Source organism: Emys orbicularis, chromosome 9, assembly GCF_028017835.1.
Source record: "Emys orbicularis isolate rEmyOrb1 chromosome 9, rEmyOrb1.hap1, whole genome shotgun sequence".
In the NCBI taxonomy this organism is placed as follows: Eukaryota; Metazoa; Chordata; order Testudines; family Emydidae; genus Emys; species Emys orbicularis.
In genome coordinates this window covers 82,377,261-82,395,516 of record NC_088691.1, presented here as the reverse complement: position 1 = coordinate 82,395,516, position 18,256 = coordinate 82,377,261, and the positions used below count along the sequence as shown (strand labels likewise).

The window sequence follows — 18,256 nt, the reverse complement described above, 5'->3', positions numbered from 1 at the left end:
TTCCCCTGTAAAAGGAAATCTCTATACAGTAAACTCTTACCAAGTATAAACAAAAATGCAGGGACAGGCAGTGGGATGGGATGGGTTGTTATGCAGGAGTTTAAAAAACATCAAAACTGAACTAGGTCACACTAACTAGAACTGGTGGTTCTGATGCAACGAGCTACTCAAACTTCACTCCCACTGTTACCATTGCATCAGAATCCCCAGAGTATATTCTGCCTTATATTTTATACTACCAGACATCATTAAATGTATATTGAAGCTTGATGAGAAATATAGATGTATGTGTTTGCTGTCCACATACATTCTCAATCTGTCAAGAGAAAGTGATGTAAGAGGGAGTGAGCAGAAAAAGGAAGATGAAAGGACATTTCATATTATTTTAGCATCAATCTTTCAGAATTCAGTGTTATTGCCATGGGCTAATACTTCCAACAATATAGAACAGGCTTACCAGTACACAGCAAACAGATACACATTAATTCCACAACTCAACAGTACCCACTACTCCATTTGGCAAAATATTTATTTATAATAAATCTGTTCAAAAGCAGTTGGTCACATTAATTATTCATTTTACATTTTTAGGCTGTAACAATGATTTTGGTAAAAGTAAATAAACTGTCTCTTTTTACACAGTGTACAAAAACAGAGACATTGAAATGACAGTAACAATAAAACACATGAAAACAGGAAAAATCAGTAAAGACAAAAGGCAAAAGCAATATGAATCTGTCTGCGCACAGGCAATGCTGCCATGATTATTTACCCGTACAAATCCTCAGCCCCACTTACAGTTATCCCCAACATAGCTCTTAACTGCAGATTTATGCTCCAGGAGAGGAATCAGATGTTATGTAGCAGCTCCAGTCACTCTTTTCACAGTACTGCATGTCAACACTGGGAATGGTTTCTGATATAATTTAAACTGCACACAGTACTTTAATAGAAAAACAAAATTTGTTACTCCCATTCAGTAGTCCCTGGTGGCTTTGATGTCAAGTCATACATCACCCGAGAAATGCCAGGAATCTTCTTAATCTCTGTCACCATCTTCAACACAACCTATGATGAAAAGGAAAAAAGCACATGAGACATGATTTACTTTGGAAAAACTGCATCCTACAAAAATGGAAATATTTAAAAGAAAGTTCTTTACCATAGCAGTCTTGAGGCAAAAAGAAGAATCAACAAATATTACAAGTACCTGATGCCAATAAAAAAAATACAAAAAAAAAATCCTTACCTTTACTGACTTCTCCTGTTACAATTAGGACACCAATAAAAAAGTGGGAGTCAAGTACAAAGCATTTCACTTGACAAAATAAAATTATCTTGAAAACGTTCTTAATTTATAAAAATGAAGCAATCATACCTAATTTCAGTGCCTCATAAAATACTACAGCCAATAATTTCAAACAAATTGGCAAAGTATAAAAATAAAAATTTACTCCTCAACATGAGCTCCACTCCACACAAAAGTAACAGCCTGAATAAAAAGATGAACTTTAAATCATGCTCTGGACAAATGAAGTCTATAGGAACAACAGAGAAAGAATGTTCCAGAGAAAAAGGTTCTCTATTTAGAGCCTCCTGCCTTCCAGAGTTCAAAAACTAGTTAGTGTCAGAAAGCGTTCCCCAGAATGAGTACTGAATAATAATTTGTGGATCCGATAAGAAAAGTCTCATCTTCCTTGCAAAAGAAGAAAGCTTGCCAAATAATTTCCACAGCTTGAAGTGCACTGACAGTGTAATTATATATTTTGTTCCAGGTATCCTATTAGTGTGTACTGTAGAGTAATACACAAATCCATATGCCACAACACAATATTGCTATCCACAAGCAACTGGAATTTTAAATCAACTTCAGTTACTTCCTTAGGTTTACATTTCTTCCACACATCCAATGCTATTTTGTTTCAATGCTACTATTCAACATTATGAGACACCAAAGCTTTATAGCACAAAACATGCATTTAAGATGTAAAATTAGAAATTTAAACTCCCAGTTAAAATGAAGATCCCATGTGTGTACACTGGAATGGTTTCATATATTATGTTTACATTTTAACTATCTATATTTTTTAAATCTATGACATAAGACTTCCTTGAGCCAAGTCAAAGAATTTATAATCATACGTATTTATGCTACTCTGACCTATGCAGGAATAATTTCCAAACACAGACTTAAAAAAAGTGTGAATTAGGATTGAGACAATAAAAAATAGTAAACCCAAGAAACTCAAAAGGTCAGATTTATACCATTCTTTACACATACCATATTTTTTTCAAAGTTTCAAAGTACATGAGAATGGTGGGAATGGCCAAAATTAGCAAAACAAGTGCCTAAGGTTGGGCTCCCAAACCTGTGTAAGCACCTCAATATAACTAGTCAGTTTTTTTGAAGTGCTGAGCAAACCACAACTCCCACTGAAATCAATGACTTTTGAAAGTTGGGCTGCTTCTAAATATGGAAGCAAGCACCTAATTCTAGACCCTCAAAGGCTTGAAAGTTTTGGTGAATATTCTTAAGTAGTGTGATTTTTGACGATTGTTGCCTTGTTTTACCAACCTGTCGCAACATCCTTATGGGCTTATTCTATGGCAGGGTTCCCTTTAGGTAAAGTACACTTTCAAATCAAAATAGTAAACAGGAGTCAAGTATTATATAACATTTACAAAAGTTATCTTAAAGTTTTAAGTTATAAATCACCCAAAAAACAGACAATAAGAAAATTATCTTGGGTAGGGTTATCATACGTCCGGATTTCCCCGGACATGTCTGGCTTTTTGGTACTCAAATCCCCGTCCGGGGGGAATTGCCAAAAAGCCGGACATGTCCGGGGAAATAGGGAGGCAGCATAAGCCAGGGTCCGCCTGGCCCCAGCACGACCCGCCGGGTCCACAGCGCAGCCCAGCCGCCCGGCTACATTGTAGCGAGCTCGGGCGGGGGAAGGGGGGCGCAGCTGCAGAAGGCGGCGAAGGGGCCGCTGCTGCCCCCGGAGGCCGGGCGGACCGCGCGCCCCAGCCGAGCCCGCAGGACCACGGGGAGGCCGAGCCCAGCCAACGGCTCGGGCTTCCCTCACGGGCGGGGACTCCCCGGCCACTGGGGGACCCTTCCTGCGGCCCCATCACCCCGCGCGGCAGGAAGGAGGCTGCGGCGCGGGGCAGGGAGTGCGGCGTGTGCCGGGGCTGCAGGGACCCGCGCTGCCCCGGTCGCCGCTGAGCATCCGAAGCCCCCGCCAGGCAGAGGCTGCCGGGGGAGCGGGGGAGCTGGGCAGGCGGGGGCATAGAGGCTGCAGGGGCAGGGGGGCGCAGGGGCTGCAGGGTGAGTGGGGAGCAGGGGGCACAGAGGCTGCAGGGCGAGGAGGAGCAGAGCAGGCAGGGGCATAGAGGCTGCAGGGGCAGGGGGGCGCAGGGGAAGGGCAGGTGGGGGGCGCAGAGGCTGCAGGGGCGGGGGGGGGGGCTGCAGGGCCAGTGGGGAGCAGGGGGCACAGAGGCTACAGGAGCGGGGGGGGGTGCAGGGGCTGCAGGGCGAGTGGGGAGCAGGGAAGCACTTAGCAACCCCCAACCAAGATCAGAGCGGGAGGGAGGAGGGGGAATGTGGGGTGCTCAGAGGAGGGGGCAGAGTTGGGGAAGGGACTTTGGGGAAAGGGTTGGAATGGGAGTGGGGAAGGGGCGGAGTTGGGCGGGGCTGGGGGCAGGACCGGGGCCCCGGGGAGTGTCCTCTTTTTTAAATGTTTGAATATGGTAACCCTAATCTTGGGTTACCAGCTCACTCCAAAAAGAATTAAAAATAAATAAATAAATAAATAGCAACAATTACCTCTTCTGGGATCTCATTGCCAGGAGTTGCTGCAATGCCTGTCATGAAGTCACTAGTGATAAAGGTTCGAATAACCACAGATCTCTGGCAGGAAGGTTGTTTCTGTAGGGGGTCTCGGTCAAAATGCAATGGTGTCAAAATTACTGGCATCTGGCTGATTTTTCCGGCATAACCTTAAGTAAAATGGTGATAAAAGCTTGATATTAACCATGTTGTCCTAAACAGATTGTTTTACTCCAAATTATGCATAAGATATGCATGGTGAGGAATAAACCTTTTTATCACTTTCATACTGTAGACAGACAACACAATATACAATTAAATATACTGAAATGGACAAGAAGTTTTTTGAGCTATAGTTTTGGGACCTCCCCCCAAAGGATCATGTTGCCCCTGTAAAGGATCATCGCGATCATACTTTCATACAATATTAATGATCTATACATTTAAACTACCAGTATTGCCAAATATGGTAGGAGCCCTTTTTACATAAAACAGGTAATGCAGAACTCATTCATACAAATGGCTGACTTTCAGTGCAAATTATGCATATTGGGGGTATTATCCAAGCACCCCTCCTCCTATTTTTCAGTATCAGATAAGAGGAGATATGACATATCTGGCAGTGAGCTCAGGGAGGGTTTCTTCCTTCTAGCAGAGTTAACTGAAAAATATTACAGAAGGGAAAATTCAGATTGAATATCAGGAAGGGCTTCCAAGTAGAGTTGTGAAACAGTAGTCAAAGAGTAGTAGTGGAAGCCTTGCAAAGAGAGGTTACTTACCTTGTATATTCCACCAAGAGCATGCATGTGCTCCATGCGCCTGAGACCGGAAGATTTTTACTAGCAATGTCGATTAGTTAGTCACCAGATCACTCTGATTAACAGCTTCCATACAGAGAGGGATAGATCTTGCTCCCCCTTGTTTACTGATGTAGAAAACTGTTGTCGTGTAGTCTAACATCACTGGAATGTGGTGGGTTTACAAGAGTGGTAGGAATTGTTTGCAGGCCTTACAGACTGCTTGCAATTCTAGGAGATTTATATGTGCATCCTGGGCTCTTGGGCAGTCCATGTCCCTTGCGCTGTATGCTCTTTTGGATGGGCATCCCACCACAGCAGGGAAGCATATATGATCAGTGTTTTCTCAGGTGGGGGACGAAAGCAGAGGAGCATCCATTTGCTCCTCGTTGCCCCATCAGGCTAGAGAATCTCACACTCTGTGAGGGAACGAGTCTAACTTGCCCATACACTGCATACACCAGTGGCTCTCAAATTTTTCTGCTGGTGACCCCTTTCACATAGTAAGCCTCTGAGTGCGACCTCCCCCCTTATAAATTAAAAAGACCTTTTAAAATATATTTAACACCATTATAAATGCTGGGGGCAAAGCGAGGTTTGGGGTGGAGGCTGACAGCTCGCAACCCCCCCATAACCTTGCGACCCCCAAGGGGTCCCAACTCCCAGTTTGAGAACCCCTGGCATACACTGTTGAAAGCCAAGGCTGCAGGCAACAAAGGCAGAGCCTCATCAAGGGCATCACACAGGTGCAGGAAGCCATGTGCCCTCGGGGGATGAGGCACAAATAGACTGACATCGATGGGCTCAGTCTGAGCTGGGAGACCAGATCTTTTATGGACTGCAATCTGTCCTGAGGAAGATATTCCTTGACACCAATAGAGTTCAGTGTTGCTCCAATAAACTCTATAGTCTGTGTGGGACATCTCTGTTTACACAAAGTCCTAGCAAAGAGCAGGGATGAGGCTGCTCTCTATACCTCCAGCTGAGATCTCTCTATCACTAGGGAATCGTTGAGGTTGGGGAAGACTGATGAACTGTGGCGCCAGAGTGAGCTGCCACTACTGACAGCACTTTTGTAAGTACTCTTGATGCTATTGCAAGGCCAAAGGGTAGTATCTGGTACTGCTGGTGGTTCAGACCTACAAGGGGTGGGATGTTTATATGGAAGTAGGCATCCTTCAGATCAAGAGCTGTGAGCCAGTCGTCTGAGTCAACACTCAGTGGTGATCTAGGATGGGTCTCTATCCTCCCCCTTTCTTTTTGTGGATGAGGAAATATTTTGAATAAAAATGCTTTCCCCAGTACTGAGGTGATTGAGGAGAAAACTTTCCCCCTGAGGAGATGCGAATGGTCAGTCTCTTTATTGGAAGGAGTGGACCACAGAGCCCCCCAAGCAGCTGGCCCTGGGGACAGCCACACCAGCCATTGCTGGTGCGGCTCTGCAGCCAGCCATTCGGGCGGCCCCGCAGCCAGCCACAATGGTTGCTGCTTGAGTGGCCCTGGGGCCAGCCACACTGGCCGCTGCTTGGGCAGCCCCGGGCAGCTGGCCCAGGGGACTGCCTGAGCAGCGGCCAATGCGGCTGACCCCAGGGACCACCTGAGCAGCAGTCCCAGGGGTGGCTAGAGCAGCCACTGTTCGGTGGCCCTCAACAGCGGTCATGGGGCGGCCGAGCAGTGGCAAGGGGCGGCCAGCCCCCGGCAGCTGGTGCCGCTGGCCCCAACCCTCCACCAGCAATGGGCCCCCTGGGGCTCCCCCTTCTCCTGGCCCCCGCTAAGATTTAGTCAGGGATATTTATGGTATCAGTCATGGACAGGTCATGGGCCATGAATTTTTGTTTATTGCCCGTGACCTGTCCATGACTGTTACTAAAAATACCCATTACTAAATCGTAACCTATTCATCACACACTGATTACATATGAATTAACCACAGCAATAGGGAACACAATCAGATGATTAAATAAGTTGACTGGATACACCAGGCAATCTTAGCTGGCTCTAAGATGGCCTCATTAATGGGAAGTATCATCTTGATAGGCCCTGCAATCTGTAGAATGTCCAGAAGTTTGTGAGGGGTCTCTTGCACTTCCTCCAAGGGAATCTGGAATGTGTATGCAACCCTCCTAATAGGTCCTGAAACTGCCTGAAATCATCAGGTGGAGAAGAGGAGGCTAGCACAACTGCCTCATAAGGGGATGATCATGATATTCCAGTTGGAACCAGGATTACTGTCAGTTCCAGTTCTTCCTCCTCCAGTGGTTCTTGAAGTTGAGGTGCCTCTCTGGGAGGGAAAAGATGATGTGATTCCTGATGGGCATGTAGATTCAGGATAATGCATATGGATCCCATGGTCCCCAGAAAGACCAGTGAGAGGGGGTCAAACGTCTGTTGGGGAGGTTCCCCTGGCATAAGGCACCATCAGTCATGAAGAAGGTACCCTGTTTTATAAGGCCATGAGGAATCCTAGGAGACACTGGACCCTCTCTCTGGGCTAACATCCTGTCCTGGTGCGGAAGACAATACTCCCAAAATAACATTTGATTTCTGAGTGAAATTAGGCTCAAGTTCTAAGGGCGGTAGAAGATACAGGAGTGCAGCTTTCTCTCTTGTGCCATTCCTGGACCTTTTGCAAGGATCAGGTAGGGGAGCAGTTGGGTCCAGGAGGATGAAGATATCATCAGGAATAGTGTATATGTGCCCAGACGCATGGGGGTGCAGACTCCTATTCCTTTGTATAAGAGCTGGTCTCTAGCCAGGCCCATGGATGTCAACATCTCTTTATCAGATTGCAATGGGACCCCTAGTTCAGGGACTCTGGGTGTTTATCTTTGGTCAGTCCCGTTCCTGCTGTCGGTACTGGTTTGAAGGCAGTTTTGCTCTTTGGAACTTGTAGGTCAGTACCTTGCCCCTTATGAGCTTTTGAGCTTCCCATTCCAGAGTGCAGAGTCTCATTGGCTTCGATTATGGTGAGGAAGAAGTTTTCCTTTTGGAAGAGGATTTCTTTCTTCCTTTATTAGAAGATTTCCTACCCTCCTGGTGCCTGTGAGGTTTCCTTGGCTCTGATCAACCCGTGTCAGAGGTTAACACTGTGAAATGCACTTCTAGGTACATTTCATTTTACAGGGAGGTCTACCTGCTAGGGCAGTGGTCCTCAACCTGCGGCCCGCTTGTGGCCCAATCAGCACACAGCTGTGGCCATACCTCATCCTCAGGGCCATACCGGTAGTATATACATTGTGTGGATGCAGCCCACATAACACAGAGAGCTGCATATGCGGCCCACAATGGTAAGTAGTTGAGATCCACTGTGCTAGGGTCAGATTGGGGCCTCATTACACAATCAATATGAAATTTCCTATGTCTGTAGTCACATGCTTGGTGAGTTCAGCTGGGGAAGGATTGGCGAATAGCACACTTCAAAGAGACATGAGCTACTCTGAGGGAGAAGAGACATTTCTGATAGTTGTCACTGACCAGGAAAGTCCAGGGGCAGGAAATACAGTTTTTGAATCCTGAGATGTTGGGCATAATAGTTGCCCCATGGGGAGCGAAGGGAAGGACACCCCAACTCCTTATTTAATCCAACTAGCTAAACACTAAAAGCTATCTAAATATATCAAATTTATTTACATTATTTACAGGAAAACGCTGAAGAAATAACAGTGGAAACTGAAGGGTTCCATCTGAGATCATGAGGCCGCAGAAAGGAACAGGGGATGCTGTTAGTCTGCACCACCCCTTATACCCTTGGTCTGAAACATAAGGTGATGAGCATAGGCATGGACAAAAGGACACTGCTATCAAAATTCTTCTGATCTCATTCGCACGGAGCACAGTGGAATACAAATAGGGACCATCAATTGAACAACAACATTTAGGACTAGACTGGACAAAACACTAGAAAACAAAGAGTAGGAAACAATTCTGCATTGGTAGGTAGATAGAACTACATAAAGATGTGAATAAATAGTTAAGCTCTCCATTCTGTCATTGGGATTCATTGGGCCAGAGGGGCCTTATCCAGTTTGACTTGCATAACACAGGCCACAGAATGCCACTTAGTAATTCCTATATCAAGCTTAACTTCTGAATGAACAAGAGATTTATCTTTTATCTTTTAGCAAGACACCCAATCTTGAAAAACTGAGAAGCCACTTCATCCCTTGGCAAAGGGTTACAATGGTTCCTTGTACACCTTATTTCCAATTTCAATTAATCTAGCTTCAACTTCCAGCCAAAGGTTCTTGTAATGCCTTTGTCTGCTAAATCAAAGAGAAACCATTAATATCTCTTCTCTCCATTTAGGTACTCATTGTCCCTGATCAAGTCACCTCTTATCCATCTCTTAGATAAACTACGTGGATTGAGCTCAAATCTCTCACCGTGAAAACATAATGGTTTTTCACACCAATTCATTGAAAGATTTTGCAGTTTCTCATATTTACATTCCTTGAGTAGAGACAATCTGAAATTGGCTTTTCTCCAGGAATTTATCATCTGAGTAAGTGCTTGCCATTAGTGAATCAGACTGATAAGATCTGTTTAACAACTATGTTAACATAGGCAAGATATACACTGTCATAAAGGTGTGTAATCACATTATCATGATCTTAAATGATTTACAGTCACATTTTGTCTTTTAATTCTTAATTCATCTTTGTTAAACATTTTCAGACCCATCAAAGTCACTTAAAAGCCCATGTCCCATTTTCAAAAGTGACAAACACTGAAAGTCAATAGGACATAAGAGCATAAGTCATTTAAGTGCTTTTGAAAATTTTACCCTTTATGTTTTGCTACTGTTGGTTTTTGGGTTTCAATAGTTTTTTGACTTTGCAAACAAAAAGGAGTCAAAGTCTTATTCCTCAGTAACTTGATTTGCAGAAAACGGAAGAAAAAATATTTAGGTGAATTTGATTAATGGTCTCTCATACACTTACCATGAACCTCTCAAGCTCTGATATGTAACTAAGCAGTGAGCTATATTAGAAGTTAACTGAACCTATACATTATCATATTCCCAGACTTGGTCTGTAGTTTAGGCATTAGAGGACATTAAACATTTTCTCGGTGGGGTAAGTGTTGAAAGTGTTACTGTGCGTAGGCTTGCAATTGTTGGTTTTACAAATGCAGTTTAGTCTTTTTATTTTAAAGTTAAAATTAAAAAAAACTTGGTAGCAGATGGTGTGAGCATCTCTGTAGGTTTGGCTTATTCTTGAGGAGCTTCCTTGTTCTCACAAAACAATATGATCTTGGAAGAAATCTGGAGGTTTTTCTTTGCACAGTTCATTTACTCCCGGTAAACACAGATGATTCTCCTGTCTATATAAATCATTATTCAGCAATTTATTTAGAAGTCTTCTATTTGAAAGCCCATTTAGGAGTTATCTAGCTGTCATTCTTTTGTTTTAACCAAGTTGATTCTAACTTCTTGAGATGAAATTGAAAACTTCTTAGCACATTCAGCCTACTCTTCACTATTGAGCAATCTCTTCATACTAATTTTTTTGCTTCTCAAGCCCGCAAAGAAGACAAATCTAGGAACAACTACTGTTCAGCTTGAAGAAATATCTCAAACTTCAGATGACACGTAATTTTTTTTGCTCTCAGCAGGTCTGGCTACACTTATTCAGAGGTTTCCATTGTTTAATATTTTAAATCATCTCTCAAATATTTAATGTTTGGTTAAGGAATGAATATCACTACAAGTGAAAATGGTAAGAACATCATAAGTAATTTCATAACATTGTGATTCATGCACACAATTCCATAGAGAAATGGAAAATGCTAGAGGAAGAAACTGTTACCAAACAAACAAAGGATGAATTCATAATCAGGCATTATGTAGTGTCAGAAAATTACTTTCTGAAGTGATTTCAGTAGAGTAATAATGTTAAAGACCCTCTAAATTTTACTCTATTTGGACAACATCTAGCAATTCATGCCATTCATCTCAGGATTTAAAATAAGGCTACCACCACATTAAGTAGTGATTTTTTGAAGATACACAGCACAATTCTTGGATAGTCCGGCTCTAAATCTGTAACTACATATTGATTTAAGAATGACAAGCATTTTGCGACAAGCACAAGCTAATGTATCCAGGCCAAACACTTACCAGACTCCCTGAGAATATTATGAGCCTCAAAATCAGCTTGGCGTAAAGTGCTGAGGACTCCGGTTGTCAGGAAAGTGGGTGTAACATCTGTTGGAGGTTCTTTGACTGGTGGACCGAACACATAGACAACTCTAGGAAGATAAAGTAGATTGTAGAAAAATACATTTTATGTCTAAAGAATTAAGTAGGTTGCTTGGAGATTGCATCTTTATTGTTGCAATGTTGCACATGAGACCCAGAAACTATCAGAGTATGAATTTTTAACCGTGGCCCTTATCTACTATCTTGAGTTTAAAAAGAGAGAAGACAATTCAACTGGATATATTCGGTAAACCTGATGTACTTTTTATTTTTTATTTTTGGAACTCAAAAGGTATTTACTTTTATTTATTTTGATTTCCTATATACAGTCCCAATAGCTCTAGGCTTGCTTTTTCCTTTCAACTAAACAAAAATGCTCATTCATTGATGTTTCTTAGAGGGTTTTTCACTTTTCCACTGATGACAGTGAAAGTTCATACTGTTCCAATAATATTTAATAAGAATTTTGCATTTGCATTCTTTCTGCTTCTCCTGGAATCTCCTTTAAAAGAGATCAAAGCCTTCTTAAGGAGGCTAACCTCACAGTTTGAGAAATAAACCGTGAATACATGGCTCTATCGCTATTTATAAATCTCCGGTGGCTTATTATATTAATAATTCATCTTCTGAATTCAAGCTGTGTATTTACTCCAGCTTCATCTTTTTATTTAACTGTACTTTGTACTGTACCAAAAAATATGACATGAAGCTGTTCAGATTCATGAATAGAGAAGAAACTTCAGTTACTACAGACTATTTAATTAAACAACAAATCGCTCATACACAGAGCTTCTGTAACAAGAAATGGGAGATTGCACTACTGCAGATTATAAAGACACTCCCACTTACAATGTATGTGACAATTTAAATTTCAGTGGCAAAACTATGTAAGTTAGGACGTACAATGGACTCTCTTTTTTCTTCCTTGCTCTAGAGCTAGGTGAAATATAGGATAAAGGACTGATGGACAGGACAAATTAATACATCTTTAGTATAGGTTATAGTTTAATACTGTAAACGCGGACTTATGTTCTTGACATGCCTAACAAAGAAGTACTAAACATAAATCTGCCATATCAAACTGAGACTTGAAAAGTAAAAAAAACCCTCTCAAACAAGAGTCTATATTTACGACTAGGTTAGCTCAGAGATTCACACAGCAATAATCTTTCCTCATGGGATAGTTCCAAACTTCAGAGCTAAATTAGCTAAAAGCAATTTCTAATTTTTGCTTTAAAATTTTAAACACGCTTTGTCTGAATGTACATGTAGACCTAAGCATCCATGCGTGCCAATGTGAATGCATATAATTTGTGGGCATAAACAAATAAATAAAATGCAAGCACACTTGTGTCCAAATAAACTCAAATTATGGGCAAGCATGCATTCTCTCAATTCTATTTTTTTAGTTAGAGACTAAAATCTGTGAAATTATGAGGTTGGAAGACTATTTTGATACACTACTCAAAAGTCAACTTCCTCCTCTCCCTTTAAAGCCCTTATAAACATAAAGAAGAAAGTTTGAGAATCATGCACTGGGCACCATACAACATCCAGAGACATAAGAAAACTGAATGAACAGAACAGTAACATTCAGTTATGCTGTCTATAACAGAATAACATTACACATACACACAAATATATTAAAGGAACATTACTAAACTTGTAAGTCAAACACTCAAAAGTTAGGAAGTGCCAGAATTAAGGTTGCTGCTGTGCATAAACATTATGCAATAGTATGTAATCACCCTATTTTTTCCATTTTTCCCTGCCTCATTCAGTTCATGTATTTTCTTCTTGTAGTTCAGTGTGTGGCCTTATGCCTTATTTGCGGCACACTATTCAGACCTAAATATAGAATTATTAATTTCCTTTTTTATAGTGCTCATCACTATAGTATCACTATAGTATCTGCTTTATAAATATTAAATTTATCTTCACAATACTCCTGTGAGATAAGGTGATATTATCCCCATTTTACAGATGCGAACTAAGGCACTGAGAGATTAAGGTAAACAATTTACACTAATTTTGTTTTTCTGGGTTGAGATGCCCAGGACCTGATTTTTCAGAATACTTAAAATGTTCAAAGCACAACTCCTATAGACTTGCGTTGCAGCTGTGAGCGTTCAGCACTTCTGCATATCAGACCCCAGGGTATCAAGTTGGGCAATCGAAAAGCGAGAAATAACGTAGTGACCCACTGTGAAAGGTTTTGTTTATGTGATTTACTCAGCATCACACAGGAACTCTGTGGCAGAGGTTGGGATAAAATCCAGTTCTCCAGAGCCACATTCAATTGCCTTAACCATGAGACAGTCCTTTCTCTTCCAGCAATCCCCTGCCTCACTCACTACCTACTATGAAACAAGTAAAGCAGGGGTCCTACAAACAACAGCTTCCTTCATTGCATCACTCAGATTCACCCCCAGAGCAGGTCCATTCTATGCACAGTCCCCCTCTTTCTTCCACAGCCTTGGATCCTTGTCACAGTCCGATTCTCCTTGCCTACCCAGTCCCAGTTTTATTCCTCAAGCTTCTCATTCAAAACCCAGTTTTCTTGCCCAGCCAGTCCTAGACAGCGACACCAGTGGGGGAATCTGAGTCCCAGTCTCTCCTTCCCACACCTAGTTCCTGGGACTTTCTGGGAAAGGAGACTGGTCTCCCACTCTCACCCGAACTCCTTGTCCCACCAACCCCAGTTCCCTCACCATGATTTCATCTCACCCATCTCCCCACCATGCCCCTGGCTCTGTCCTAGCATCCCCTGCACAATACCCTCCTCATCTCCTTGCTCTAGTCTCCTCCCTCCCTGGCTCTTTGTCCCAGTCTGTTTGCTGAGCCACTTGCACCTTTCCACCTGCACTCTAGCTCCTTGTCAGAGCTCCTCCCTATCCCCTCCTGCTGATTCCTAGTCCTAGTCTCACCACAGCTCCTCACCCAATCTCAGTTTCTTCCCCCCTCACCCCACAAACTGGCTCCCAGTCCCCCCCCCCCATTTCTCTCACCAGATTCCAGTTCCAGTTTTCCCAATCTTCCAGTCCCAGCCTCCTTATCCAATTAGTTTCAGCCTTCAACCCCCAGCCCCAGCTTTCAGTCTCCCTGCCCAGCCAGTTTATGTCAGTTTCTCCCTCCTCCTCCAGTCCCAGTCTCACCAAACTCCTTATCCCAATTTACTTGTTTTCCTCACCCCTGATCCAGCTCTTGTTCCCTCTGCATTTGAATCAAATGGCTTCTACCTCCACACTGCCTGGACGCCAATAGGAGGATCATTGAGAGCACTGAAGAGATAGGTTCTCTGCTCTCAGTTCCAGTGCCTAGCCCAGAGGTGGGCAAACTACGGCCCAGGGGCCACATCCTGCCCAGCCCCTGAGCTCCCGGCCAGGGAGGCTAGTCCCTGGCCCCTCCCCTGCTGTCCCCTCTCCCCTGCTGCCTCAGCACGACGCGCCACCAGCGCTCTGGGTGGCATGGCTGGCTCTGGCCGGGCGGCTGCGAGCTCCTGCCACTCTGAGCAGCATGGTAAGGGGGCGGGGAACGGGGGTGTTGGATAAGGGGCAGGGGGTTCTGGGGGGCAGTCAGAGGACAGGGAGCAGGGGGTGGTTGGATGGGGGGGCGCGGTCAGGGGTTGGGGAGCAGGGGCGGTTGGATAGGCGTGGATGGGGGGGAGAGGGAGGCTGTCAGGGGGCAGGGGTGTGGATTGGGGTCGGGGCAGTAAGGGGACAGGGAGCAGGGGGGGCTGGATATGGGGTGGGGTCACAGGAGGGGGCGGTCAGGGGACAAGGAGCAGGGGAGGTTGGATAGGTCAGGGGTTTTGAGGGAGGCGGATAGGGGGCGGGGCCAGGCTGTTTGGGGAGGCACAGCTTTCCCTATCCAGCCCGCCATACAGTTTCGCAACCCTGATGTGGCCCTCGGGCCAAAAAGTTTGCCCACCCCTGGCCTAGCCCCACACCAGCCAGGAGCAGCCATTATGGGGGGAAAAAATCAAGATTTGTCGCTGTAGCCCTGCGCTACAGCATGCCCTTTGGGGATGGTACATGCAGTGTGACCAGTGCTAGGAGCTGCAAGAGGCTCAAGCATGCTCAGTGAGGATGGAATTTTCAGAGATTTTAGCTGGGCATGTGCAAACTGTGATTTTTTAAAGGCCAGACTTGGGCAGATTTTCACAGGGACAGCAAAAAAGGCACATCCTGACACAAAGGCAAAGGATCTACCAAATATCAAATCCCTGCACCAAAGCACAGGTGTGCTAGAGCTTTTCAAAATAGAGGTCACCAGAATTTAATATGGATATAACATATTTTTGCCTACCCTCATTCTTGGAAATGAGGCTGAAGTCGTCGTCCCTTCCTCCCAACCCTCCCACGCCCTCTTCCCCCCCCCCCAAAAAAAAACAGCCTGAGGCAGACACCTGGCATGGAAGATTTCATCCCAAACAGTTAAAATTAAAAGAAACTGAAAACAGGATCTTATAATGGGAAGTGTCATGCAATATTAACAACATGCAGTGCTACCAGATTAATTACAATATAATATATGGGAGGAGAACCAAAGGACATTTTTTCCTTTCAAGCCACAACTATTTAAACTATTAACTTGAATGGCAGACCTGCTATATTGCCTTGTATAGATTTCTATAGTAATGTGCACCTAGATCTTCCATAGGCACTTTCTGATTAATTCCATCTATTTATCATTGATTTAATGTTTCAGACTATACAGAGAAACATGTCTTCATACACTCAAAGGGCTATTTAACAGAGGTAGTTTTCTAACAGAGGAGGAACAAGTTGGATTATTCAGATTGCTTAGTGTTGCTAACACTAGTCCTATTTTAGTCAATGGGAGTTTTATAAGTGACTTCAGTGACAGATGGGTTAGGACAACTCAAGAGATCTTCTAAATCCCAGCCCAATAAATTTGTTCATTGTTTGGAGCAGCCATGCAAGACAGTAGGTTGCCTAGAAGAATGGGGCCTTGTACAAGTTTTACTGTATTTTGTCTTATCAAGTGATCATCAAAAGGAGAGAATACTTATTGATGTGTATTTCAAGTTTGTGCATCTTTGGAATAACTACACATCAGAATTCATTAGGTAGTGGTTACAAATAAATCTCAAAGTACATTTTATGAAGGCCATAACATTTAAAAGAAAACTTAGTTATACTAGCTACCTTCAGTTCTCATTAGTAAACAGATTGCCAAAAACAAAGGTAATTGCCTACCAAATTGAGAATGTATACCTGTTAATGTTGTGGCACATGCGTGGTATGAGCCTGGATAGGAACATAAGAGACTCCCAGTGTGGAGCATCTTTACTGGAGATCCCACATACATAGCTATATGAGCGACAGTCACCCTGGGAAGTAACAGAAAGTGAACTGATATCTCTTAAACAATTAACATATAAAACAATATATAGTACTTTCCCATTTATTTTGTAGCAGTTAAAAATCAAGTTAGAGAACTAAATTTTAGTCAACAAATCAACATTTAATTAACGGTTATAAGCCCAGTGAAATCAATGTGACTGCATGGATATAGCTGAGGGCAGAACTAGACCCTACATCTTTAATTTGCCTTGTAATTCCTGGGTACTGGAAGGGCCTCTGAACAGTGAACTTAAATATCGAATACTCAGCAAAATTGTGGCACTCTACAGAGAATTTAAAAGACAACATTTCAGTCTCAGCTTCCAGCGCTGTCATCTGTTAAATTAGACCTTTGACACTTGTTTTAAAAATTCAAGCTCATTCTATTAAAAATGCCAAAAAACTACAAAATACCTTAAAAACATACCCAATGCCATCTAACAGAGCTTAACAAAAAATTTGCCAAATATAGCAAAGCACACCTCCTCCCACTAAATTTAAGAAACTTGCCATGCATAATACTCTAAGAACAGCCTATCAAAATGGAAGAAGGCATTTAGCTTGCTATGTCTGCACTTCTGTTTTGGTAATAAGTAAAAATTAATTTAAATAAAAATAACTTATTTTTAAAAACTCATTGGCATTAGAAGAGCACTTACAAGGATATCCATAACTGCTATACTAATGCAAATGCAGAAAACACTTCCATTTAAATCAAGCAACCAAGTCATTGTACCTTGTGAATTTGATCTCAACAAAACTAATTAGAATGGATACAATCAGAGATGTCAGTACGCCCCCAGTCACAAAACAAAGTCAAGAGAATCCTTGCAGTTTCATGTCAACAACATGATAAATTATATTTTGGAGATTTCAATATTGTATTGTATTCCTACTGTCCACAAAATGAATTTTATTTTCACAAAAATATGTTTTAAAGGTAAGCTGTTTAGTGCCAATGCTCTTGTTTTTTGGGTATTCTTTTTAATTACAGTGAGCATATAAATGGGTTGGATTGGCAGTATGAGTCTTTTGGCACAGCATCTGATGGGTGTTATTGGATCTTAAGGACCGCAGACAACTGGATAGTCACTTCTGTAAGGCCTGGCATAACCTTCCTGAGGACCTAAGATTACACGAAGGCCCACACACCAGCAAAAATAAGTTAAAAATAAAAGTGATATATTTTGTGGATTCTCCTTTAATTTTATTTTCTTGGGCCATGGTATTTTCTTTATTTTTCTTACAGCATTAATTATTGATTATACTATATTGCAGCCTTCTGTATTCAGCATAAGCAATCTTCAACACCTCCACAGAGCCACTCCACTAACCTGCACTCCCACAGTTTTGATTGGCAGCAAGAAGGCATTCAGTGAATGTAGGCTTGTGATCTGCATCAGCTTCTCCTGGTCCTCTTCAGTTGTGCATGCTTTGACCCTTTGTAACAGAGTGTGTGGCTGTGCAAGGAGGCAGAAAAGCACTTTTCATAATTTTTGTAAAAAGACACATTCAGATAAAACTTCTAAATGATTATGCAGCCAAATGTTTATGTTCACTTTACATTTATGACAGCTTTATTCATTGTAAAGCAATTTGCAGTATGGTTTTCATTTAACAAAAGTTTAAGCATTATGAGGAGCAGTACAATCTATGAGTCTCTGTTCTGGTAACCAGAATGCATACACACTTAGCAGGTTTGAGTCACAGTTCTCCAGAAGCAACAGATTAACTTATTTTTCTTTCTAGGTTTGTTCTCTAAAGGTATCATTCACTGAGGTTTCTATTTATGCTATTTCTTCCCAATGCAGCATCCTCATAATGAAAGCAGATCTGTACATAACCTTGGGACTCCACTTATACTGGTGATCAGGAGTATCACATGCTCAGGTAATTCTTCAGCAACTTATGGACAGGTGTGATGAACACATTGCTCTTAGTGCAACTCCTGATAGCTAATTTGTAGCCTTTTTCAGCTAGAAAGAAGATGCAGCTGAGGTGATCATTAAGGTAATGGCTGCAAACAGAGGGAAATGATCCACTACTAATTTACTTGGGT

General features: G+C 42.6%; 1 protein-coding gene across 1 annotated transcript in view; it reads right to left on the bottom strand.

Annotated features, from left to right (window-relative positions):
* Positions 1-523: 523 nt before the first annotated feature.
* Positions 524-18,256, bottom strand: part of GMPS (guanine monophosphate synthase) — a 64,077-nt gene continuing 46,344 nt past the window's right edge. The window contains exons 12-16 of the mRNA XM_065410777.1: positions 17,532-17,657; positions 16,069-16,184; positions 10,748-10,878; positions 3,830-4,002; positions 524-1,068 (exon numbers count right to left, since the gene is read on the bottom strand). Coding sequence (XP_065266849.1) covers positions 967-1,068; positions 3,830-4,002; positions 10,748-10,878; positions 16,069-16,184; positions 17,532-17,657 — 648 coding nt within the window. The 3' untranslated portion in view covers positions 524-966. The remainder of the gene's footprint in view (positions 1,069-3,829; positions 4,003-10,747; positions 10,879-16,068; positions 16,185-17,531; positions 17,658-18,256) is intronic.